Source organism: Helianthus annuus, chromosome 13 (genome assembly GCF_002127325.2).
Source record: "Helianthus annuus cultivar XRQ/B chromosome 13, HanXRQr2.0-SUNRISE, whole genome shotgun sequence".
Taxonomy (NCBI): Eukaryota; Viridiplantae; Streptophyta; class Magnoliopsida; order Asterales; family Asteraceae; genus Helianthus; species Helianthus annuus.
In genome coordinates, this window is record NC_035445.2 from 81,892,787 (window position 1) to 81,919,440 (window position 26,654).

The 26,654-nt window shown below is 38.9% G+C and overlaps 1 protein-coding gene across 1 annotated transcript; it reads right to left on the reverse strand.

The window, feature by feature from the left end:
• Nucleotides 1-7,872: 7,872 nt before the first annotated feature.
• Nucleotides 7,873-9,976, reverse strand: LOC110898333 (embryonic protein DC-8). The gene is made up of 2 exons (XM_022145103.2): nucleotides 8,478-9,976; nucleotides 7,873-8,313 (listed from the first exon to the last, which is right to left on the reverse strand). The coding sequence occupies exons 1-2, from the start codon at nucleotides 9,828-9,830 to the stop codon at nucleotides 8,080-8,082; spliced, it is 1,587 nt and encodes a 528-aa protein (XP_022000795.1). The 5' UTR covers nucleotides 9,831-9,976; the 3' UTR covers nucleotides 7,873-8,079.
• Nucleotides 9,977-26,654: the final 16,678 nt, after the last annotated feature.

Sequence of the window (26,654 nt, forward strand, 5' to 3'; positions counted from 1 at the left end):
TATTTGTTAATTTAGATAATTCTTCTAATCAATCACACCGATTTTCCAATTCAGTAGTAATTAGTTAATACTTTTCATTCGACACTTTCCACAATCCTCCTCTGGTTCGATATCCGACTTACTCTAGCTACTAGTTTATTTCGGTTTTTTTGCATGTCACTAACGACAGACATCAAAATGGCGCCGTTGCCGGGGAGGCGTGCGCAAAGTGTTTAGTGTTAAGTTTTAGTTTTAAAAAAAAAATAAAAAAAATAATCCAAAACGTATTTGCCTTTTCTAGTTAGTTAGTTTTTTTTTTCTTTCTTTTTCTATTTTTGTTTTCTTTTGTTCGGTACTGCTCTTCGTTTGCTACTTGTGCAGGAAATATGAGCTGGGAATATAAAGAATATGTGAGATGCACAAGGTGTGGGTGCCAAGGACATTGGGCATTGATATGCCCAATGTTCGAGAGTAAGGCTGAACTTGATGAGTGGGTATGGTCCCAACGCATGCAAAGACAAGAAAATATGGGTTACCAGGGTTATTCTTATCAAGATAGATATCAAGAAGAGATCGATGATACGGATTACCATCATGATCCAAATTGGGAGCACAGTGGTTATGAGATGGATGATGGTCACCGGTACAAGCCAGATTGGGGTTGTAATGGAAAATCAGAATATTTTGAGGACTCTGGTTATGGAGGCAATGGTCATTTTAATGAATATGACTCATCAAGTCACGCCCAAGACATCCCTGATATATATAAGATTTATGAAGATGTAGTCAAGCTAGGTGAATTCATAAATGCACTATGTAATGAGCGAGTTAAAAGAGAGTCCGAGAGGTTAGGAAGCGACAATCAAGTGGACTCACAATCTCAAATATCCGAGTCAATCGCGGAGTCCCAAGATGAGGTTTGTATTGAAGAATCAGATGTAGAGGCAGGAACTCCCGCACGGGTAATAGTTGATGATAATGTTTCACCCGTCCGTTTAAATATGACCATTGGTGCAATCCGTTTGGTTGCAAGTGTTGAAGATGAAGAGGAGAATGTGCCTATGATCTCAGTCCAGTTGGGTGAGTTCAAGACTGAGAGGGCATTGGTGGACCATGGGGCAAGCATAAGCATATTGGCAGGTCGAGTGTTTGATGAATATGATTTTGGTGAGCTTGAAAAGGTGGACACCACGGTTGTGCTTGCAGACGGGTCAAGGAAACCATCTAGGGGGATGTTGAGAGGAATTGCTGTAAGAGTAGGGGATTGTTATTACCCCGAAGATTTCCTAGTTGTGGACCACACGCCGTCCAATGTTGAAGGACAACCGCCGATTATCTTAGGCCGACCATTCTTGAAAACCGCGAAGGCTACCATTGATTGCAATGCTAATACTTTGAATATGGTCTTCGGGTCACGTAAGTTTTCCTTAAACTTTATGTCTCACACTTGTGCTTATTCTAATATTGCTAACAAGTGTCATCCTCCAATTAATGAGGATGTCCCAAAAGAGAGTGTTGCTATGATTGACAGGTCTAAAGATGAAAAGGTCGTGAAGGATAAAGTGGTCAAATCACCCTGGTGGCTCAAGATGAGAAACAAAAAGCGTTCAGTCAAGTTAGAAAAGAAGTCACCAGAGGATGCAACCAAATCTAAGAAGAGACCACTTGAGGTGAATATGGGTGAGTTCTCACAGTTGAAGGAAAAGAAGAAGCCCACAAGGAAAATTAAGGGTGAATTCTTACAGTCGATAGATTTCGATAACCCGGATCATTTGGATGCCATATGGAGTGATGGATGGCAGTGGGATACTTACCATCCACCAGCGCAAGTGTTCTTTGCACGAGAGATGCCATTTGAACCACCATGAGCTTAATCAGGTACGGTCTGGCTGAAGACCTTTAAACTTAGCGCTCTCGGGAGGCAGCCCGAGGATGTAGAGTTTGTATTTTGGTTTGGTTGTGTTTTGGTGTGTTGTGTTTTGACAGGTTCCTACGATTCTATCTTCACGGATGCAATGAATCAAGTGTGGGGATGTTTGGCAACATCCCCGATGAGATATCAGAGAATCCAAGAGAAGTTTACGTCTCTGTCCAATCACAGCAGCTGCATCATTATCGACACTGCTGATTTACTGATCAGGTCCATGTGTCTATCTATCTTGTGTTTTATTTGTTTTCGTGTATTTGGTGGTGTGAAATTTTTGTCTTGGGAGTGGTTTTATGTGTCGAGTCGTCTAGGTGTTAGCCGTTCATGGCCTGTGGGTGATATCTCTCGAGTTTAGAGTATAAAGTGCACCATACATTGGGGACAATGTATCCCAAGTGTGGGGATGCGGTAACTCGAGAGAGGGTTGGTATGATTGTCGATCTTAAATGCTTGAAGGGTTGTAATTGGGCTAAAATTGAAAATTTTGAAAAATTTTTGTCTCGAGTATGCTTGAACTACATGAAAACCAACATTTTCAATTGCTAAAGGGTTCCTACTGATATTAAACTAACTTAGATCCCTAGTCATGGTTGTCCCTTTAAGTTTCATGAGAGTATTTCTGACAGGTTTTTAGAGAATAGTTGAGAAGAGATGCCTAATTAGGGGTAACATGCTTTAGGAATTACACATGCTACGTGTCGGCAACCTATAGTCCTTTTATTCGGTGAGATATTTGAGCCTACTTAATTATTAGTTGAATTGCTATAAATGTTCATTTGCTGAGTGTAGGCCATATGTTGCTTTGTGTTAGAACTTGTGTGGTTTGATACGTACTGAGACTGTACTTTAGCGTATGCACATAAATGATAAAGGCATTAGGATCCATTCATTGTCTATTTGTTGATTGTTTATCCACCCACCTTAGTTAACCATATTGAGCCTTTTTACCCTTCGTTTGTTGCACCTTGTTTGACCCGTTGATTACCAGCCATGAATGACAATTGTGTGTCAGATATTTGTTGAAAAAAAAATGAAAAGAAAAAAAAAGAGAAAGAAAGAAAGAAAAAGAAAAAAACAAAAATCATTGTTATGTTCGTGTTAAATAAATGGGTTGAAAATAACCCATGTGTTAGTAGTCTTGTGAATAAGTTGTCATGGTTTGGTTTATTCGTTGTGTTCGCCATATAAACAGAAAAATCCAAAAATATTTCTTTACCTTTACCCTTAACCCAAAACCCAAAGTCCTTTTGATATGTGCTACGTTAATTGATACAGTGGAGGTGTGATTGCCATACAAGCTTATGATTGCAAGGTAGCGTATTTGGTTTGAGCGAAATGTATACTAGCACATTACACGCTAGTCTTGATGAAACCGAGAGGAGTGATTATTGTGAGTGGCGTGTGGCATGTGTGTAGTTTCATAAGCATGTTAGTTCTAGTTTGGCAAGTCTTAAGCTGTTTTAAATGCGTATCAATCATCTGTCAGACTGTCAACCTCGATTGTGTCAGTCTATGGGACGGATATGACTTGCGACCTTAACTTGCTAATTCAGTAAGGGATTTAATGGTGATTTGTTAATAAAGTGAGTAATGTTTGTAATGGTTGCTTGAGGACAATCAATGTTAAGTGTGGGGATGTGATGGAGAGTGTGAAACCCGGGTGTTAAACTATCTAAATTATGTGTTTTAGTGCATTTTGGGTGGTTATATATTTCGAATGTGATAACTACGAGTATTTGGGTTTCACAGGTAAAACGCGTAATACGACGAAGTTAGAGAGTTCAGTGATGAAACGGGACAAGCGCGGAGAATTATGAGAAAGATATCAAGTTAAACGGGAGTTGTTCGGGTCGATGAGATAACTCAAAGGTGCGAAACATGTGATAAAATGAAGTCTAGGGGCCAATGTGTCATTTGATAAAAGTTGAATGTAAGGCATACACGGGTTGATTGTGTTAAACAAAGAAATACAGAAGAAACAAACCATAGCTTACGGGTGTAAACCGTAGCTTACGGTCAGAATACAACAAAAGAAACAGGCTGCAAAGAACGTAACCTACGTTCTCTATTCGTATGCTACGGTACAAAAGACAAGATAGACTTGATTGGACATGGATTTCTTTTTGGCCGACTTTGAGACAAAAGAATGAGAAGCATCACGTGAATATTGAAAAGAAAAGAAAAGATCATGGGCATTCATTAATTGATATACACACGCACACCAAGGAATAAAGGGCCGATAACATCTCATGGAATTTTGGCATGCACATGGGCCGACAATTGTTTTAAGAGGGTTGTTGACGGCAGCAGGGATCATCATCATCACCAATAATAATAGTAAACACTTCTTGGCAGGACATGTTGGACTCCATACACGCATACATGTGAAAAGAAGTCAAAAACTCAAAGGGGATTGGGCCACCAACACAACACACGTGAAAGTGGGCCGCATATTTGATTGGGCCAACATATTAACTGCACTCCATCACCACAAAGGCGGCTGGACTTCTTTTTGGGAGGTTCACGTGCACAGAAGGTTTTGGGGAGAAAATCATTAATCATCCATCATTAAGATATAACATCATCACATCTCGACGGCATAGAAAAAGGGATTCAAGATGCTTTCAACCGCCTATCCGGTATTTGAAGATCAACCAACCATGAGTGGCTAAATCTCTTGTGGACACTTCGGGTGAATGATTCTTGTTAGACACTTTTAATTCTAGTTTCTCTTTTGTATTGAGATTTGGATTTGTAGTCGGGTGACAGCCGACTATTTACATGATTATATTATTTGTGTGACAGACAAATCCTGAGTGACAGTCAGAGTTATAATTATGTTTTGAATCCAATTATGCTTTTGTTGATTGAATGATTCCTATGAATGTTTGTTTTAATATTTCTCTGATCAATTAGTATTAAGATTTTGAACTGCATAGGTAATTGGTAGATGTGACAGATTTACTATTCAATCAATAGCATCCAATAACATCAGAACTAGGTTATTAGTAATTACAGAATCTGAAGCCCGGAGTGATCACCTTCTCTCATCATTGTTTATTACAACTCAATCTTTTTCTCAATTTTTATTTGTTAATTTAGATAATTCTTCTAATCAATCACACCGATTTTCCAATTCAGTAGTAATTAGTTAATACTTTTCATTCGACACTTTCCACAATCCTCCTCTGGTTCGATATCCGACTTACTCTAGCTACTAGTTTATTTCGGTTTTTTTGCATGTCACTAACGACAGACATCAAGTCGCTATTAATTTTTAGTTTATTCTTTGGTTATTAAAAGTGATTTATGAAATTTATTCCGATTTATATATACTTTTACTACTTGCTTGTAATAAAAATTAGTTTAGCTTCATATTGGATGAGATATTAATGTAGCATAAATGGTTTTCGAACGGAGTGATAAATTAATTGGCTGAGTCTTTTTTCAACGGAATTGGCGAGTCTTAAATGTATATGCATGTATTTATACATCCATTTCATGTATTTATACCTCAATTTCATGTACTTTAAAGCAAAAGTTTTAGCTTAAGTTTTGTTTTGGTTATTAACCGAAATTACAAGAACCAAACAAAAAACCATCGAACGAAAATCGATTGGTTAATAAAATAGACAAACCGATGACTTTGATTTCAACTTTAATTAGATAAGCACTACAATGAAATGGATTAATCAATGACTTCGCTTATGACGTATATCCAATGCAATGATACTACAATAAACATTATACGAACAAGAAAACTACCAGAAAAGAGTACCACAAGGCAAATTGTAACCCCTGCCGCATCGCGCGGGCACCCTACTAGTAAATATGTATAGATGAATTTTTCTCACCCTTTAAATTAGGAATTATTGTTGATATTTGACTAAAGTATTAAAAAGTTGTTTAATTAGTTATTCGACAAGAGTATTAGTATTCTTCTCTAATCACTTGTACACAAAGCATCATCAACTTATACCTTTTAATCCGTGTGTTGATATTGAATAAGGCAACTACCAAAACGTCGACAAAAATGTGTAGGTTGTCATGTTATTTTTGGATTTTTTTTAACATTATAGTTTATAAGATATGTAAAGAATAAGTAAAAAAATTATAAGTTTGTTATGGAGAGGTGAATTCTAACTAATTATCTATAATTTTGTTAAAACCTTAGGGATTTAAGTGTAATAAGTTTAGGGGCTAAAAAATAAATAGTGTTTAAAAGGCCAAACTACCATCATTTTAGGGGCCTTTATATAATAAAGGGGGGGGGGGAGTTCTTATTTTTCAGGTATCTTAAAATGCTCTTGCCTCATGCATTATAATATAGTAAGATTTAACCAATAAAAATACTACTAATGGATTAAACATATATCTCTACTATTTTACGGTTCACTCCCAACTTTCTTCATTTGACTCGGTTAGGATTAAAGCCTTCAAAGTGATCGCTGAGTGCAAAAGAAACATTAATACGCTCAACGTTGGAGTGAATAAGAAAAAAAAAACTAAAATAAAAATAGTTTAAAAAGGTTGGATTTAAATCAGCTATAGTGGGCCAATTAAGTTTAACCGGGCTGAACTAAACGAGAATGGCCCACAAGAGTTAAAAGAATACAGCAGGGCCAGGAAGTGGAACTAACGATCATAAGAAGACAAGAAGTCGGTTACAGGCGTTCGAGAATTTTAGTCAGTCACATAAGCCGACGACATAACCATCATTGCATACTAGAGATGTGCACGGTTCGATTCAATTATTAGCATTAACCGTAATTGTAACCAAAGTCATCGGTTAATCGGTTCAGTTCAGTTAATTTCGGTTAATAACCAGATTATACAAGGGTTACAATATTTGCTTAGAAATACATGTAATGGAGATATAAATACATTAAATAGATATATAAATACATGAAATTGATGTATAAATAATTAAATGAAATAAAGGTGTATATACGACATAAAAGTATATATATAAAACATGAAATACATGAAACAGAGGTATAAGGGGACAAGGGCCGCTCCGTTATTTTTACGTGATAAAGCCAAATAACGCGTTATACAATGAATCATGCCACCGCCACCATAAACGAAAACGCGTTATAGCATAACGAAATCTGATTTCGTTATTTTCTCCACGGCCGTGATGGTTTTTTGTGAGGGTAATTGTTGGTTGGGGGAAATTGTTGGGTGTGGTGGTGAGTGATGACCATTATCACCAAAAAAGGTTGTGAGTGATGGAAAAATGGTTGATGACATAGTGGAACTTGATTGGTGCTTGTGAGTGATAGAATTCTATCACTAGTGACCACCCCCTCCCCCTTAGGAATTAAAAATATATGAAAATATAAATGGTTCGATTCGATTAATTTTGATTAACCGATGATACAAAAATTAACCGATAACAGACTTTCGATTAATTTGGTTTCAATAAATTTCGATAACCGACTTTCGATTAATTCGGTTTCAAAATTAATTTTGATTTTCGGTTTCAAAATTAATTTTGATTTCGTCGGCTTTCGGTTCACTTTTCGTTAACAGTTTCGATTATTACACAGCCATGTTGTGTAGGATGAAATATAGGATGGAAGTTTTCGTTAACGTTCGGTTCAGTTTTCGTTAAAGGTTCGATTATTACATAGCCATGTAGAAACTTAAAATTTACATCAGTTACATCTATTCCTCATTTTTATCGCTCAGTAATTTACCCCAGTAATCACAATACCACAACTGGAACATATCTTTTACTTTCTTTTTATCTCTTTGAGACTTTTTTACTTTTTTGATATCTTGGGAGTCTTGGTTTAATTTTGGTTTGGTTCCTTGCATAATTTTACATGTCCAAGAGTTATAATAGGCGTTCTAAATAACTATCCCAATATTTATATCACACGCTTTGGCAAATCACCAAGTGATCATCACTTGATATCAACTTTAACTACTGTTCAAATGAATTAGTATATGTCTAGACATCATAACCAAGATTCGTGTTAGATTATAAAACAAGTAAAATAACCAAGTACAATGTTCTTGATATTAGTAATAAACTGTAACATAAAACAAACAAACCGAAAATACAGTACAGAAAACACAAACCGCATAACCAAAGAAAAACCCAACGAACACAATCCACAAACCAAACATTTAAACCATCAACACAACAAACAGCAAACACCCTATCACCGTCGTGGCTCCTCTTCCATCTGTCTCACTTGGGCTCGCCGTAGCACCTCTCCCGTCGTCCCCAACGGTGTGTCCTCCACGTCCACCGCCGCCACCACCCCCGTTCCCAACGGTGCTCTCTTATCAACCTCCATAGCCGCCACCGCAGCGGTGTCGGCATCATCATTCTTCAGGTTCATTGCCTCCATTCGCTTCCTTGCATCCTCTTTTGTTGTTTCATCAAACTTTGCCTACCCAAATAAATCACTCATAAGTCATACATATCATTGTTATTATTATTTCTTACACAAATGAGGTTATACAATATGTTCGTTATGAACTTATGATACATTAATATATATCTGCTATAATAAAAAAACTATCTTAAAAAAAAATTTAATCACATCCTACTGACCTTTGTGGAGTCGGTAGTTTCGGACAACTTCTCCTTGGCCTCCTCTTTCTTTCCGGTTAACATATCCATGGCTTTCTTTGCGGCACCCGCCGCCGCGTCCTTCAATTCGGCCATCTTTCCGACCGACGTATCCTTCCCTTCTTTCGCTTTCTCCGCCGTGTAGTCCTTGGTGGCTGCCGCCTTGTCCACGGTGTAGTCCTTGGTGGCCGCGGCTTTGTCGACCGTGTAGTCCTTGGCATCATATGCCTTTTGAGCAGCGGTTTTTCCGTATTCGGACGTCGTATTCACTGTGGCGTCTTTTGCTTCTATTGCCTTGTCGACCGTGTAGTCCTTTGTGGCTACCGCTGTGTCGACCGTGTAGTCCTTCGCTTGTTTAGCCTTCTCCATAGCTGCATCTTTCGCTTCTTTCGCCTTCTCTGCCGTGTAGTCCTTCGCAGCTACCGCTGTGTCGACCGTGTAGTCCTTCGCGGCCGCCGCCTTGTCGACCGCCAAATTCGCACCTTCTTTTGTTTTCTGTACGGAATAGTCCTTATACTCTCCAACCTTCCCTATTGTTGTGTCCTTCGCTTCTTTCGCTTTCTCTGCGGTCACATCCGCGGCCTCCTTTGTCTTCTGCGCAGTATAATCCTTGTACCCTATTGTCGTGTCTTTCGATTCTTTCGCTTTCTCCGCGGTCACATCCGCGGCCTCCTTTGTCTTCTGCGCGGTATAATCCTTGTACTCTCCCGCCTTCCCCATTGTCGTGTCCTTCGCTTCTCGCGCTTTCTCCGCGGCAATATCCTTATACTCCCCCGCCTTGTCCGCAGCCTCCTGCCCTTTCTGTACCGCATAATCCTTCCCTTCTTTCGCCTTTTCCGCGGTCACACCCGCCGCTTCTTTCGTTCTCTCCGCCGCATAGTCCTTATACTCCACCGCCTTATCCGCCACCTCCCGCCCCTTCTCGGCGGCATAATCCCTCCCTTCTTTTGCCTTTTCTGCGGTCACATCCGCGGCCTCTTTCGTCCTATCCGCCGCATAATCCTTATACTCCACCGCCTTCTCTTTCGCATCCGCCCCCGTCCCTTTCGCTTTCTCCGCGGCTTCCCCGCTAACCTCCGACGTCTTCTCCGCCGCTTCTTGGGTTTTTCCGGTCACCGCGTCTTTAGCGTGGCCTAACGTCCCGGTCACCGTATTAAATATGCTGCTAATAATACCAGGACGGGTTTCTTCCGTTGTAACCTTTTCATGGCGTTCCACCACCACTTCACCGCCGGCACCGCCCTGCCGATTGACCTCTCCAAGCTCATCCGCCGCGGTTCTTGCGGCCTTCTCCGCAAGCTGTTCTTTGGTTTTAAGATCTGGATTTGATGCCATTGTATTCTGTTGCGAAAAACTGTAAAGTCAAACACAAATATGTATGATGATTGTTTTGGATGATGGGTTGCACTGGTTGTGAAAGAGTTTATATAGAATGGTGGTTTATGGAAGGTGTGGGCGCTAAGGAACCGAATCCTGCAGATTGGGTTTTATGGAGATAAGGGGGTATGGATGCTTGACACGTTGCTTTGTGGACGGACACGTGGACTCCATGCATGGCAGTTAATGGATATCTTTTCTCTGTTGAATAAAGTTTCGGTTCCTGAAAATATCCAAATATTCCCTTTTGATTAAGATACCGTTTAATTTAATTGAACTTCTAGATTTTGTAGGTTTAGAATTTCCAGACGAGTAATAGAGTTTGTTTTTATTTTTATTATTATAGTCTAAAATATTTCTATTTTTAATTTTTAATGTAGTCTAAAAATATTTCTATAAATATTGTTTAAGATTTAAATGAAATATATAATATTATTGTTTTATTGTTAATTTATGTTAAAAACAAAAAAAAAAGGTTGTGAGTGATAGAATTCTATCACAAGTGATGACATTTCCACTAAAATCAATCACTAGTGACGTAATAATGCTTGATGATATGACGGAACTTGATTGAAAGTTGTGAGTGAGTGATAAGTGATGGACGCTCCTAACCACCTTAGAAGTTACGTTCAAAATATATATCTCACCAAAAATCATTTGATGTTAATTTGAGATTTTAAACTGATACATTTTGAGATTTTAAACTTAACCATTTGTCTATTTTATAGACTAAATTATTTGCTGTTAGGCTACACGGTATGAGATAGTTCTCCCACCCGTCCTCGGCTCCCGACGGCGTCTACACCATACCCCCCCCCCCCCCGGTCCCCGTCCTTTCCGTCAACATATAGACGTTGGCGACGGTCAATATGTGGGGCTCGATCTTTGAAAAGTGTCCGTTAAAAAAATAAAATTAATTCCTAATTTATTAAATTAAATTTAAACGGTCATAAATCAAAAATATACCCCCATTCACTCCCACTTTTATAAATACTCATCTCTTTTACCCATTTTTTCACAACTTATTTTAATATATTAGGACTTGGTGGAGTACATTTGGAACAACGCTCAAAACGAACCCGACCACGACATGGAAGACGAAGACTAGTAGCTTATTTTAATATATTAGGATTTAAGTTTATCTTATTTTTTAAGTTTATCGTTTTTTTAAGTTTATTTTTTTAAGCTTATGTTTTTTTTTAATTTTTTTTAAAGTTTCTTTTTTTAAGTTTATGTAATGTTTTTTAATATTAATGAAAATATTTTGTTAGTTTATTTGTTAAATGTTAAAAAAAAGTAGAAGATTAAAAAAAATAAAAAAACATAAAAGTGGTGGGGAGGACTATGACTAGGACCATCCTCCCATACCCTCTAGTTTTGGGTGATGGAGCATCCTTGGGAGGACTATGACGTGGCGCCTACGTGGCGGATGGTCCTCCAAGGATGGGATGTCATCATACCCTCTAGCCTTATGGTATCGCAATCGAGAGAGAAAAATAAAAAATAAAAAATAAAAAGTCATAGTAAAAGAGAAAAATACTAACATATGAAACTAAATAAAATATTAAGTTAAATAATTTGCTACCGATTTGGTTCGCCACGGTGTCATAAGTGAACCATATAAAACCAGGAAAATAAAACAATTACCTACGTAAACCTAAACTTTTTAACACTTTTGTTTGTTAAGTTTATGTGTTTTGCTTGTAATGTGCGCATATAATGTATATATATGTGGGCATTTGGGGAAGCAAAATTACACTAATTTTAACTTTATTTTACTACTTTTGTGAAAATAAGTTAAAGAGGCGGGCAGTTAATCATGCATCATGTGGTGGCGTTGATAGCTGACGGTCTTTGTCCTGGTTGCTAAGTGTTTTGTGCCTTTGGTCCAAGGTAGCAAGACTTCATGCAAAACTACTATCGAAACGAGTTTCACTAGAAGTACTATGTCTATTCCTATAGGGTAGAGGTAAAGTTGTTTACATTTTACTCTCCTTAGACTTTACCTTAACTTTGCTATTGGTGGGATTTGCTGAGTATGATAATAATGATGAGTTTGTTAAGTTTAGCAAGTTTGTTTAAGTACTAATTTATTTTATTTAAAATGAATTGAAAAAGTAATCGGTAGATAATAGTATGAAAGTTTGATTGGTTTCGTTTCGGCTCGTAATGGTATCAAAGCTCGTTTGTCACACCTCGATTTCTGGTGGGCCCGGATGGGTTTAGTCGTGACAGTTGGGTAGCAGTTATCACAATATAATAATATGCAGCGGAAGTATTAAGAGTAAAAATAATTCATAACATTCAAAGTGTCTAAATGATTAAAATACAAAGATGTTCAAGTGTTCAAGTTTAAGCCCACAGGCGGATCGAGATAAAACGAAACTTAGATATCATAGGCCTTAAGCTAGGAGTTGCAAATTCCATAGCCTTTTCCCAGCCTAACATTCAAGGTTCGGTACCTGAAGTTCCATTTTTTGAAAATACGTTAGCTTTTCACTGTTAAATACAATTAACTGGCTCATTTTGAAAACAATTTTTTTTTCAAAAATGATTTTATACATAGAGAAAACTCGTAGCTAATCATTTAATATTTCTTGGGATTTTGTCTTGTCACCAGATTTACATATTTGTCATATAATGGGAACTAGATATCAAAGCCGGTCATTTTTGCTGCCAAAATGATAAACACCGTTACCACCGAAACTAGCCGCGGTCGCCCGTTCCCGGGTTGTTAGGGGACGTGGGTTGCGACAAAAGGTGGTATCAGAGCTAAGCCACTGATTCAGCCACAGAAGTGTTCTGCTGACACCAAGATATTATTCAATATGTTAGGAAATTTTCTACGGAACTACGTGCATATTTGTATTTTATTGTTGTGTGTTATTTGACTATTTGTTAGTTTACAGTATGAGCGACCAAGGACCTTCCGACGCGTATCGTCAATTGTCCAGCTCACCTAGAAGCGAAGGCACCTCTTCACAGCCTGCCCTCTCAGGGTATTCAGCTGACAATGAAAATGGGATATTCGTGTTTAAGGCTCAGTCTGAAGAGTCATTCCCTCCTAAAAAGAGAGGATGGTTCAGTAGGGGAGCATATGAACGTAGGAAAAGAATGAAAAAGTTGCAACAACAGGGAGCACTAGCAGCCGCTAAAAGAGAGACATATGCCCACACCCAGGATATGCTTAATAGAAGCCTAGCAAACTTTCATATCCTAGCAACCACAGCTGCCGACCCTAACTTGGAACAACTGATAGCACCCCAACCATTACCACTGTTTCCCACCCAGCCAATGGAAATAGAAAACAATCCAGAAAATCAAATCCAAATGCATGATTTTAACCCAGAAGAGATACCTAGGATACCAGCACCCAATCCCTTAGACCCAGACTATGACCCGTGGTTAGATGAGCATAGGGATTACCAGCAACGATAACCAATACCAGAAGATGAACCTATGCCGAATCTAGCAGCCTACCCAGGTTTGGACCCTCTAGATCCCTACTACGATAACGATGAATATATTAGGGAAATTTTAGAGAATCCATACCCATACCAGGAACCCATGCCCCAGTTCCCAAACCCAGTTCCAGCACCTGCACCCCCAATGAGTGCAGAAAATGTGCAAGAACTCCGAACCTTCGGAGAAGAGATTTTAGAAAGTAGCGAGAGGATGAGACAGGTTGGAGAGCGACTCGTCTGGAAGTACGACGAGCGCAATATGGAGTTCTGGATGAACCCATATCTGTAATGGTGGTGGTAGTAATAATAATAATAATAATAATAATAATAATAATAATAATAATAATAATAATAATAATAATAATAATAATAATAATAATAATAATAATAATATATAATATGCGTGTATGTTTGAAAAAAAAAACTATAGATGCCTACTAGTAGTGTAATTTCAATTCCAGTTATATTGTAATTTTAAATTTCAGTATCGGTTTGTATTAGATGCATATTATATATAAGAAAGAATAAGTCGCAATGTTCGACGTTTTTGATCAACATGCGTATTGTGTGATTAATTATATTAAATGTTATCTTGTGATATTAATAAGTGGTAAATGTTTAAAATTCAGATGGACAACAAAGTGAACCAGGAAAACCAGAATGATAATAACCAGAACGACAATAACCCGAATAATGATAATCCAAACTACGATAACAAAAAAAATGGAAATCAAGTGGATAACAATGTCATCCAACACATAGTGGCACAAGGGATAATAGATGCAATGCCATATATTATCAAAACTGTTAGGGAAGCGGATAATAAAAGTAACAATGGCAGTAAGCGACCAACTGAACCTGAACACAGCGTAAACAATAGACCCATACTTCAAGTGACCATTCCCAAAAGAAGAAGAACCATATCTTATAGTTGTTCTTATAAAGAATTCTGGTCATGTAAACCAATGGAATTCTCGGGCAATGAAGGGGCCGTTGCAGCTCTACGCTGGATAGAAAAGACTGAGGCTATCTTAAAAATAAGCAAATGTGCGGAAGAGGATAAGATAATGTTTGCTTCCAATCTGTTTAAGAACTCAGCTTTAGAATGGTGGAACACTATCCTCTAGTCTAGGGGAAGTGATAGTGTTTACAATATGGAATGGGAGGAATTTAAGAGCATGGTGGAAAGGAAATTCTGCCCTCCCAATAAAAAAGAACAGATGGCAAATAAGTTTTTAAACCTTAGAATGACTGGAGTGGATAGTAAAGGGTGCACTACATTATTCTTTGAATATGCTAGAATAGTGCCAACCCTTGCATCACCAGAACCAGTATTAATCTCCCGTTACATCTGGGGATTAATCGGGGAGATTAGGAATGTAGTCAAGGCAGCTAGACCCCAAACCATAGAAGAAGCTGTAGAACTAGCAAATACCTTGACAAATGAATTAGTGCGTACACGAGAAGAAGACCAGAGGAGAAACCTAGCTCAAAGGCTTACCCAAGAATTTCGTTATGGAAATTCCAACCGTGGGAAAAATATAGGTTCTACCTCTGCACCCTACTGCAAGGCTTGCAAGAAAAAACATTCGGGAAAATGCTCCACTTACTGCAATTTCTGCAAGATACCAGGGCACAAGGAAGAAGATTGCAGGAGGAAACCTAATAATGGGATGTGCTTCAACTGTGGAGAAAAAGGTCACATCAAGTCGAACTGTCCGAAACTAGTTCCAGCCATGGGCAATAAGACTACCAAGAATGCTAGAGCATTTGTTCTGACGGTGTCACACCCCTAATTTCCACGTGTCACCGGTGGGCCCGGTGGGGAGTATAGTGACGTAGTTGGCATCATCATAGACAAACAACACAATGTATAAATGCACAGCGGAAGCAAAGATAGATTCATTTCAACTTTAATAGAATGTAATATTAAATATCACTAGTAGTTGAAACGGATCCACAGGCGGATCAAAAATAAAATAAGATATTGTTCAACAGTTTTATTGTCATCCAAGCTTGCGAGACTTATTGTGGACGCTCTAGAAGACAGCCAGCCTATTACGTGTAGTACCTGCACTTAACCTTTTGGGAAAATACGTCAGTTTACACTGGTAAATACAATTTAACTGACTCATTTTGAAAATGATTGAAAATTTATTTAAATGCACATGGCATAAAATATTTTTATAACTTGGGATAATTGTGCAATATAATCTTGTAATGGATTTACATGTTACTTATGCATTCAGTAGCCCGATCCGTAGACCGGGTTAAAGATTAATAGACACACCACAATATAGAGTTATACACAGACGGGTGTACGCCTACACCCCGTGCTCAGGTCGTGGCCATCTCGTAAGATGATGCCAAGGATATCCGGGACATGGTCATTAACCCCCCAAAGGCTTTAAGCAATAAAACACATTCAAAACAAGGAATCTCAATGAATTTAACCACTATTCGATTAAAGAATTCAATGTCGGACCAAGCGGATACCGTACCCCAAGCCCGTATAGGGAAAATAAGTTAAAAGTATTTACCTTGGTAAGTATGAATCACATTTAGCAAGTGGAGGTAGCTTTTACTGGGTCTCCTATTCTGGAACAAAGGTTTATAATAACCCATTAGATTCCTAACGGGTCTTTATTTAAGCCTAAGCTTAGACCGGTTAGTTTTAAGGACGATACGGTTCAAGCGCACGATTAAGCGAAGACCGGATAGAATGTGATTTAGACCCGACAAGTTTGAATACTTGTATAATTTGGGTATGCTAAATACATTCTGGATTTTGAGACAAAAATGATAATGTTTGACCCGTTTCGGTCAATTTATGCAAACTAGTTACATAAACCGAACCGAACGCTAAAAGAGCGTTACGGGTAACCATAAGAGTCATATGCAAGTTCCCTGAGATAATATGCTCTAAATATGTCATAATATCAGCAAGTTATGTTCTATTATGCCCCGAATGAATTTTAAACTCAACTTATGCCTTATAAGGGCATTTTGGTCATTTAAAAGATTATAAAAGAGTTAAATTTGTAATCTGAGTTGTAGGTCTGATTTATACAGTAAAAATACTTAATTTAACATATTATAACAGTAGGGTATATCCCATAAATGAAACTTATCATTTAAAATCAAACTATGCACCTTAGGGGTATTTTGGTAATTTCACAAGGGCTAAAAATGTCAAAACTGGAAACCTGAGTTCAAAAACTTATACTTAATGTTATTTTATAAAAATATACTAAGAATATCAGTAGGTGTCAAACTTATATGTATAATATGGTTATAGTGCATACTAGGCGTTAAAAACGCTTAAAAAGGCGATTTAGAGCCGTTTCCGGGTTTTCAAAGGAAAGCTGATATTTTTATATTTCCAGAATTCCCAAAATATTTTATTTAACAAATAAAATCAGTAAAAAAAGGTTTGGGGTCAAAAAGATTTATAAAACTCATTTTATGGCTTAAAAGGTCAAAACCGGTATTAACCGAATTAAACTTAGAGGCCTATGATACGATCAGCCAAAAATTAAATAAAAATCTTCAAAAATCCCAAAATATTATATAACATCAGTTGGTAAAAAGTTTGGTATCAAAAAGTGGGCTTAAATAGGTTATATGCTATTTACGCCGTTTATTCAACATAAAGCTTTAGATTTACGATATCGGGCATAACTCTAAATCTGGAACTCCAGCTGATATCAAATTTTCGGTGCAAGTTTATAAATCAGTAATAAAGGTTTCTACTCTTTCACTTTTCCAAAAATCACGTTTTATAGCAAAAAGGGCAAAATAGTCATATTTAAGCATAAACCGGTAACATGCATATGAATCGGACAAGTGTTGAATCAAGTTGTAAAATCTCAGAGAGTTGCACATAATTAAAAATGGTCCAAAATAAGCTCTAAGGCAGATCTCAAACATGCATGCACGGATCCGAATCGAGAGTCAAAGAAAAAGTCATTTTATAAGACTTTCGGTTCCGATCCAAGTTTATACTAAAAATTGTCGAGTTGATCATGATAAAACATATTCTTACATTCATTACAAAGTTATTTTGATGATCAAACTGATTGCATGTAATCTACATTACCATTTATGCTAGATTTTTGCAAAAACACGTTCTGTTGACTTTTTAAGAACAACTTTGACTCGACAATAATCATGCTTAGAGTGGGAATCAGAAAATACCCTTTTGAGGGTTTGTTTCCCACATAAATACCAACTTGTAGGTACTTTCAATTTGAGAAATGACTGAGCCATTTTCGTTTAATCAAAGAGTCAAACTAGAGTTACGACGGATTGACTTTCGGCTAATAATCTAAGCTAGAACGAATTAGAGAAGGTTATGAATGCTTACAAGAGTCCTAATGAAGCTTAGAGATCACTATGAAGCAGCCTTGTCGACCAGAAAGCTCCAGAATCCTTCTTGTGAATTTTTGAAAGTTCAAGTGTTCTTGGTTACTACCTTATGAGCCCTTTTTATGCAGGTTTTAATCTGATTTGGGGCTGCCACAGAAGTCTAGAACTGATATAAGATGCATACAAGTGTCCCTAGCTGCATGAAATTCGATTGGTGAGCTTGGGAGGTGATGAAAGCTGTAACCAACTCAAAATTTGATCAACTGGTAGCTGTCCTGAAGTTTCTGTCACTGTGCCTGGGTCGCGGCCCGCGTAAGGGGCTCCAGGCGGGCCGCCTGGATTCTGCAGACCCACCAAACTTGTTTAAAAATTGCGATTTGGTCCCTGGTCTTTGCATACGAGGTTTTTACCACCTATTTTGCTCATTAGACTTTCAAACTTGATTTTTAGGGACCTTGGGACATTTACCAACATGGTAAAGTCCTCGGTTAACTTTGCGCTCACCCGGAAAGTCATGAAATTCGACGTTGACGCTTTTAACCCTTCATGTACGGTTTTGGCCATAACTTTCTCATACGGTAACGAAACTTCATGAGATTTTTACCACATATTCTAATGAGTATATTTTATCATTACAAAGCTTCGGGTCTGCCAAAAGATCACTCAGAGGTATAGATTCAATATGTTGACACTTTTAGCCCCTGTAGTTTGTAATTCCTCACTTTCGTGCATTTTCCGCTTCGTATGATCCATGATCTATCCGTTTAGGGTTATAAACACCATGTAGGGTTATTGTAGAATCTATTTATCCATTGTTGACACTTTGGACCCTTATATTCCATAGTTTTCACTGTTTGTCAACTTTAGTCCCTCTAAAGTATGTTTTCTCCTGTTCAAAGCCCATGACACGTGTCAATGCATTATTGGACGTAAATTTTCGAGGTGTTACATCCTCACCCCCTTAAAAGAAATCTCGACCTCGAGATTTACTGGAACAAATGAGGGTATTTTTCTTTCATCGTGGATTCTACTTCCCATGTGTATTCGGGACCTCTACGGGCATCCCACTTGACCTTAACAATAGGTATGTACTTTCTTCGGAGCTTCTTCACTTGTCGATCCTCAATCGACAATGGTTTTTCCACAAACTTCAAGCTTTCATCTATGTGTACATCTGTATGCGGTATGACCAGTGATTCGTCAGCGAAACACTTCTTCAGATTACAGATGTGGAACACATTATGTATAGCGCTAAGTTCTTCAGGCAAGTTTAACTTGTAAGCAACTGATCCGACGCGTTCGATAACCTCAAAAGGTCCTATGTATCTCGGGCTTAGCTTGCCTTTCTTACCAAATCGCATCACCCCCTTCCAGGGCGATACTTTAAGCAACACTTTATCACCTACATTGAAGTGAAAATCTTTGCGCTTTGGATCCGCATAACTCTTCTGCCTATCTCTGGCAGCTTTCAAACGATCGCGAATCTGAACGATCTTGTCCGTCGTCTTAAAACGATTTCTGGTCCTGATAGTTGGACATCTCCAACTTCTGCCCAACAGATGGGCGATCTACACTTTCTACCGTATAAGGCCTCAAAAGGCGCAGCTTTTATGCTGGTGTGGTAGCTATTTTTGTAGGAGAATTCGATCAGTGGTAGGTTCTTATCCCAACTACCACCCAAGTCGATCGCACATGCACGTAGCATGTCTTCCAAAGTTTGAATAGTACGCTCGCTTTGACCATCAGTCTGTGGATGATAAGCCGTACTAAAATTCAAACGAGTGCCCAAGGATTGTTAGAAACTCTTCCAAAAATGTGACGTATATCTAGTATTTCTATCAGAGATAATAGACATAGGTATACCATGCAGCGCTACAATCTTATCAACATACAATTGAGCTAACATGTCAGAGCTGTAAGTTTCCTTTATGGGAAGAAAATGTGCTGACTTGGTTAGCCTATCCACTATAACCCATATAGTATCGTTTCCCTTCCTTGTCTTGGGAAATTTGGTGATAAAATCCATTGTCACCATCTCCCACTTCCATGTGGGAATTTCAGGTTGTTGAAGCAAACCTGACGGCTTCTGGTGCTCAGCTTTGACTTGCGCACAAGTCAAACATTTAGCTACATGCTCAGCTACAAACTTCTTCAAACCAATCCACCAGTAGTTTGCCTTTAGATCCTGGTACATCTTATCAGCACCAGGATGAACGGAATATTTGGAGCTGTGGGCTTCCTGGAGGATAACATCCCGAAGTCCTCCATAAACTGGAACCCACATTCGTCCATTCAGTCTTAGCATTCCATCTTTGTCATAGGATAACTGCTCCTCAGTTACTCCTAGCTTTTCTTCAGGATAATTAGCTTCCAACACAGCTTCCTTCTGTGCAGCTAACACCCTTTCGTCCAAATTATTCCTTATTTCTATGCGCTTGGCATTGATCCTTATCGGCTTCACTCTTTCTTTTCTGCTTAAGGCGTCAGCAACTACATTTGCCTTGCCTGGATGGTATCTTATCTCACAGTCGTAATCATTTAAAGTTTCCATCCATCGTCTTTGTCGCATGTTCAAGTCCTTCTGATTGAACAAATGTTGAAAGCTCTTGTGATCCGAATAGATTACACACTTGGTCCCATACAAGTAGTGTCTCCAAAGTTTCAATGCAAATACGACGGCACCCAGTTCCAAGTCGTGGGTGGTGTAGTTTTTCTCGTGCACCTTTAGTTGTCGTGAAGCGTAGGCAATGACCTTGCCTCTCTGCATGAGTACACAGCCCATGCCAGTGTGTGACGCATCGCAATACACCACAAATTCTTCCATACCATCGGGCAATGTTAACACTGGTGCATTGCTCAACTTCTTCTTCAGAACGTCAAAGGATTCCTGCTGCTTCGGGCCCCAATCAAACTTGATCTTCTTACGTGTCAACGAAGTTAGGGGCGCAGCAATCCTAGAGAAATTTTCAATGAATCGCCTATAGTATCCTGCTAATCCTAGAAAACTGCGAATCTCGGTAGGTGTCTTTGGCTCTTGCCAATTCATAACTGCTTCTACCTTAGCGGGATCTACTTGGATACCACGCTCGCTTACCACATGTCCAAGGAATTGGACTTCTCGAAGCCAAAATTCGCACTTTGAAAATTTGGCATAGAGTTTCTCATGATGTAGAAGTTTGAGAATACAACGAAGGTGTTTCTCGTGGTCAGCCTGGTTCTTTGAGTAGATAAGGATGTCGTCAATAAAGACGATGACGAATTTATCCAGATAAGGCTTGCAGACGCGATTCATGAGATCCATGAATGCGGCTGGTGCGTTAGTGAGCCCAAAAGGCATCACTAGGAACTCGTAATGTCCATAACGAGTCCTAAACGCTGTCTTGTGCACATCTTCATCCTTGACCTTTAACTGGTGATAGCCTAACCTCAAGTCGATCTTGGAAAAGTAGCTTGCCCCTTGTAACTGATCGAACAGATCGTCGATCCTGGGCAACGGATATCTATTCTTGATAGTGACTTTGTTAAGCTCACGGTAATCGATGCACAGACGCATCGATCCATCCTTCTTTTTGACAAACAAGATTGGCGCTCCCCAAGGAGACGAGCTAGGTCTAATAAAACCTTTAGCTAACAGATCATCCAATTGCGTCCTTAACTCCTTCATCTCTGTTGGTGCCAACCTATATGGAGCTCTTGCTACTGGCGCCGCACCCGGAATGATGTCAATTCGAAACTCCACTTGCCTGTCTGGTGGTAAACCAGGTAGTTCTTCCGGAAACACTTCAGGGTATTCCGAAATGACAGGTATATCCTCAATCTTTGGCTTTGGCTCATCAACAGTAACTTGTGCCATGTAAATGACACAACCCTTCTGCAGACATCTGGATGCCTTGAGCATGGACACCTGCTCAGGCAATCCATGCTGGGTATCTCCTTGGATAGTGAGTGACTCACCAGACGGAGTTTTAACTACTACTTGTTTTCTGTTGCACACAATCTGGGCTTGGTTGTGTGACAACCAATCCATACCTATCACTACATCAAAACCGGCTAGCTTAAAGGGAAGTAGGGATAATGGAAAAGAGTGATTCCTAATGGATATAACACATCCATCTAAAATGGTTGAGGCGGTTTCTATGGTTCCATCAGCTAATTCCACCTCATACTTCACACTTAAGGCCTTTACAGGCAATTTTAACAACTCACATAATTTATTATCTACAAAAGACTTATCTGCTCCAGAGTCAAACAATACTCTAGCAAAAACATCATTTACAAGAAAAGTACCTGTAATAACGTTGTCATCTTGAACTGCTTCCTTAGCGTCCATCTTGAAGACTCTTGCATTGGTCTTCTTTCCATCATCAGTTTTCTTAGCGTTCTTTGGGCAATTAGACTTAATGTGCCCCTTCTCGTTGCAACCGTAACATGTTGCATCCTTCAGACCCTTACACTTCAAAGTCGTATGATCCGTAGATTTGCAGATTCCACAGGGTCTCGTGAGGGACTGCGATTTCGACTCTAAGCGACACTTCCCAAAATGGTTTTTCTTACAGGTTTTGCATTTGGGCTTATCCCCTGATTGTTGCCACTCTCTCTTAAATCCCGACCCTTTCCTGTGGTCGTTATTCCCTCGGTGTCTCTTCTCCGATCTTTGTGAGGTATCGTCCTCACGTTTCCTCTTATTCTCTTCCGAGTTCTTAAGTGCTCTCAATCTGACTACGTCCTGGGTGAGAGAGAGAGATAGATCAGTTACTGATCTGAACGTTGTAGGCCTCGATGCCTTAACACTTGCCTTAATCTCAGGGGCCAAACCCCCAATGAAACGGGCAATTCTTCTCGGTTCTGGGGTTACCAAATATGGAACCAGCCTAGATAGGGTATTGAAGGTGGTGAGATATGCCTGGCAGTCTAGATTTTTCATCACCAAAGATACGAAGTCTGACTCGATCCTTTCAACTTCGTGTTGTGGGCAAAAATTCTCTTTAATAAGGGCTACGAACTGATCCCATGACATACTGTAAAGTGTGGCCTTTCCGGCAGCTTGTAAGAGAGATTTCCACCATGCCAGTGCGTCCCATTTGAATGATTGGGATACGTACTTCACTACATCCCGATCAGCACACCCGCTGATATCTACAACTGTATCCATTTCGTCTAACCAGGTCATGCAGTCGACCGCTCCCTTCTCCCCAGTAAATTCCCTGGGTTTACATGAGACGAAGTACTTATACGTACAGGACTTACTGTGCGATTCATGTTTCTGCTTGATCTCCTTTTTCGGGATACTGCTGTGGTTAGAGGAGTGATTATCCTCATCATTCTTCTTTAGCTCATCTTTCTTAGATGCATCCTTCTTAGAGAGTGGTTTGGTATGAGCCTCCGAATGATCCTTGGTCTTGGAATGTGGCGCGGACCGGGCCCTACTTCGGGTCCTACTTGGTTCACTATATTGCCTTTCAATGGCTTTGGCAACAGCATTTTCTACTAATGCTTGTAGCTCCGCACCAGTTATATGTATTCTAGTGTTATCCGGGCCTTCCCCTGAGTGACTGTTTACTTCTTCAGACTTAGCCATGTGGCTTTAGGTGCTACATAAAAGTAAGGACAAGGTCTATTTAGAAACCTAACAGTATTATCGTTCTTGACGATATATTAACCATGGTAGTTAAGAGCCATATTAGTTAGTTTAATTGATTTCATCCAGGTCTGTTTATTAGCAATGTTACCCTAGAATGAAATATATGTATTGGCATAATAGGCCTAGTCACTTGGACAAATTCCTAAATTTTGAATTTAGATTTTTATAGGATTAAAACTGTATAATTAAAACAAATAAATCCTTTGCTTGGCAGGGAGTCTATAAACCACGACTGCCTTTTTGTTTTATATGACATTAGTTATAACTGTAACACCTCGAAATTTTGTGTCCAATGATGTGTTAACACGTGTCATTTGATTACACGTGGCATTTATAATAAATAAAGGACTAATTTTGACAAACCTTGGGGGTATATAAATTCAAGGGTTATAAATGTCAACAAGGGTAAATATACTGTATAGTATCCCTAAATAATGCTTAAACCTTCAAACGAATGAATTAAAGATCGTACAAAAACAAAACGCGGAAGAAAGTGAGAGATTACAAACTACAGGGGTTAACTGTGTCAACATGTTTAATAATACCTCTGAGTGACCCTTTAACGTCCCAAAGACTTTGTAACGGTATTATACCCTCACTAAAATAATATATGTAAATTTCGCGAAGTTTCGATATGAAACGAGAAAGATACGATCGAATTCGTAGAAGAAGGGTTAAAAGCGTCAACAGTGAAAGTTAAGGCTTTCCAATATAATTAATAAATAACCCAGGGACTTAATAGCGCGGGTAAATAACACGAGGCCCCTATCGGTAAATAACCGAGGGCCAAACCGCAAAGTTACCCCTTCAAAACCGAAAGGTCAGGCGAATCATTACGAAAGATTTCGTTATTAATGGCCAGATTCTGTAATAATTACAAAAAGAATTAAAAATCCTGAAATATTAACCTTAGGCGACCCGCGTGAAGTTTCAACATAAGTTGAGGCGGGCCGCGAGCCTCCTCTAAATCGCGTCTGTTATTTGAACTTTAGGCGACCCGCGTTAAAAAGCATGGAAAGTCCCATGCGGGCCGCGTAAAGTGCCCAGATGCAGAAACCTTGTAACTACTTGGCTTTTGGCACCTTTGAACGATCATGCACATAATTATGGGGCATGGGCACCCTACAAATGACCCATACACTTAGGGGACAACTACCCATCAGCTCTGGACTGATAGTGGTGCTTGTAATGATCATAAGTTGCCTTCTTTGGCTATAAATAGCCACATCTTGTGCATTACCAATCACACAACACAAAAACACTTGCAACTGATCATTCAAGAGCTCTCTAGCTTTCCCTTCTGCTCTCTCATCAAGAGTTAACTTCTGTAAGTCGTTCATAACCATTTTGGTGTCACATTTCCTTAGTTGTAGCCTATAAACGCAACCGTCGTAACTAACGGTTGTCATTGCAATATCTTGCAAATGGTTCAGTCTTATGACGAACCAAAAGTAGTTTTGAGTTGGTATTTATGTGGGTATTAAACCTCTAAAATGGTTCCCCCTGATCACCACTCTAACTATGTCAATTATCGAGTCAAACGTGCGGTTAAAAAGTCAACAGAAAGCTATTTTAGCGATTTATGCATAATCTGTAATATATATGTTATGGAACCTGTTTTGACAATCATAAAACATGATAATATGTATATAAACATGTTTGCGCTCGTTTGAATCGATCATTTACTATATAGAACCGGTTCGGAGCCGAAAGTCGCAAAAGTTTGACTTTTGCTTTGACTTCAGTTCTGACCCGTTTTAGTGAGGTATAAATATACCTTAGGACTCTCTTAGGACCAGGTCACATGTTGGTATAAGCCTCTGTGGTCGGTTCATGAGTTACCCGAGTCTTTTACGCAATTCCGTCATTCGCTTAAAAGTTGACCGTAACGGCCTTTTAAAATTAAAACGAGTATTTCGAACACGTGAACGGACCAAAACCTTGCTTGTTAAATTATAAGCATGTCCCTGAAGTTTCACGTCAATCCGAGGCCTAGAATGAGAGTTATGCTAAAAGGCGCACTTTTAAGAAAGTTTTGTAATTAACGGCGCAATTAGCATAACGCCCATCTAACCCAAGTTTTCGTCACCAAAACTTTTACCCACTGTGGTAAAATAATATTTTGGGAATTTTAAAGATTTTTAATAATTTTTACCTTGCTCATAACCTGCGGTTATGGCTACGGTTCGGTAAATACCGAATATGCCCTTTTTGGCCAAAACGGGAGTTCTACAAGGTCTTTTGACCCGATTCCAGTTGCTACTGATTTTAAATAATAAATAAAGTATTTTAAGCTTTATAAACTGTTCGGGAAACTCAGATTTCCTGTAGAACTCGAAAATCCCTTTTAAAGTCTTTAAAATGACCGAAAAGCCCCTACGGGGCATAATATTAACTTAAACTCGTTACGGGCATTACGGAAGGTATCCTACTGATACCAAAATGCTTTTAAGGCATATTGACTTAGGAAATAAGCGTACGACTCTCATAGTTAACCGTTTCGCCTATTTGCGCACACGGTGCGGCTCATGGAACTAGTTTTCGTGCAATAGCCGATATGGGTCAAATTATCTTATTTGAACCCCAAAATCCAGAGTATGAACTATAAACCCATATAAAACAAGTCTCTGAACTTGTTGGGTCCAAATCATACTCCATTCTCGGTTTTCGCCTTTTCGTGCGAATTAACCATATCTATATATCGGAACCAACCGGTCTAGGCTACGGCCATTATAACGACCCGTTAGGATTCTAAGAGGTTAATTAAAACCTTCGTTCCAGATTAGGAGCCCCAGTAAAAGCTATCGGTGACTTGACCTAAATTAAGGATTTATACTTGCAAAGGTAAATACTTTTGACTTATTTCCCCTATACGGGCTTGGGTTACGGTATATTAATACCGCTTGATTGAGCATTATATACTTCCATCGCTTAGGTGGTTAATTGATTAAATATGATTGGCTCATTTAAACAGTTTTGTTGCTTATAAGCCTTTGGGGGGTTTAATGACCGTTGTCCCGGATATCCTTGGCATCATTTTACGAAATGGCCACGACCATCGACATCCCGGTGTAGGCGTACACCCGGTATAAAGTGTCGACATTAAAACTAAAAGACGTAGCCGTTGGTTTCTGTACTACGGTTTTACGCAAACGTGGTGTGTCTATAAATCTTTAACCCGGCACGACCCGGGCTACTGAACGCATAAAAGAACATGTAAAACGTTCACAAGATTATTATGAATTTTCCCAAGTTATAAAAGAGTTTGTGCCTTGTGCATTCAAATCAATTTTAATAAACATTTTCAAA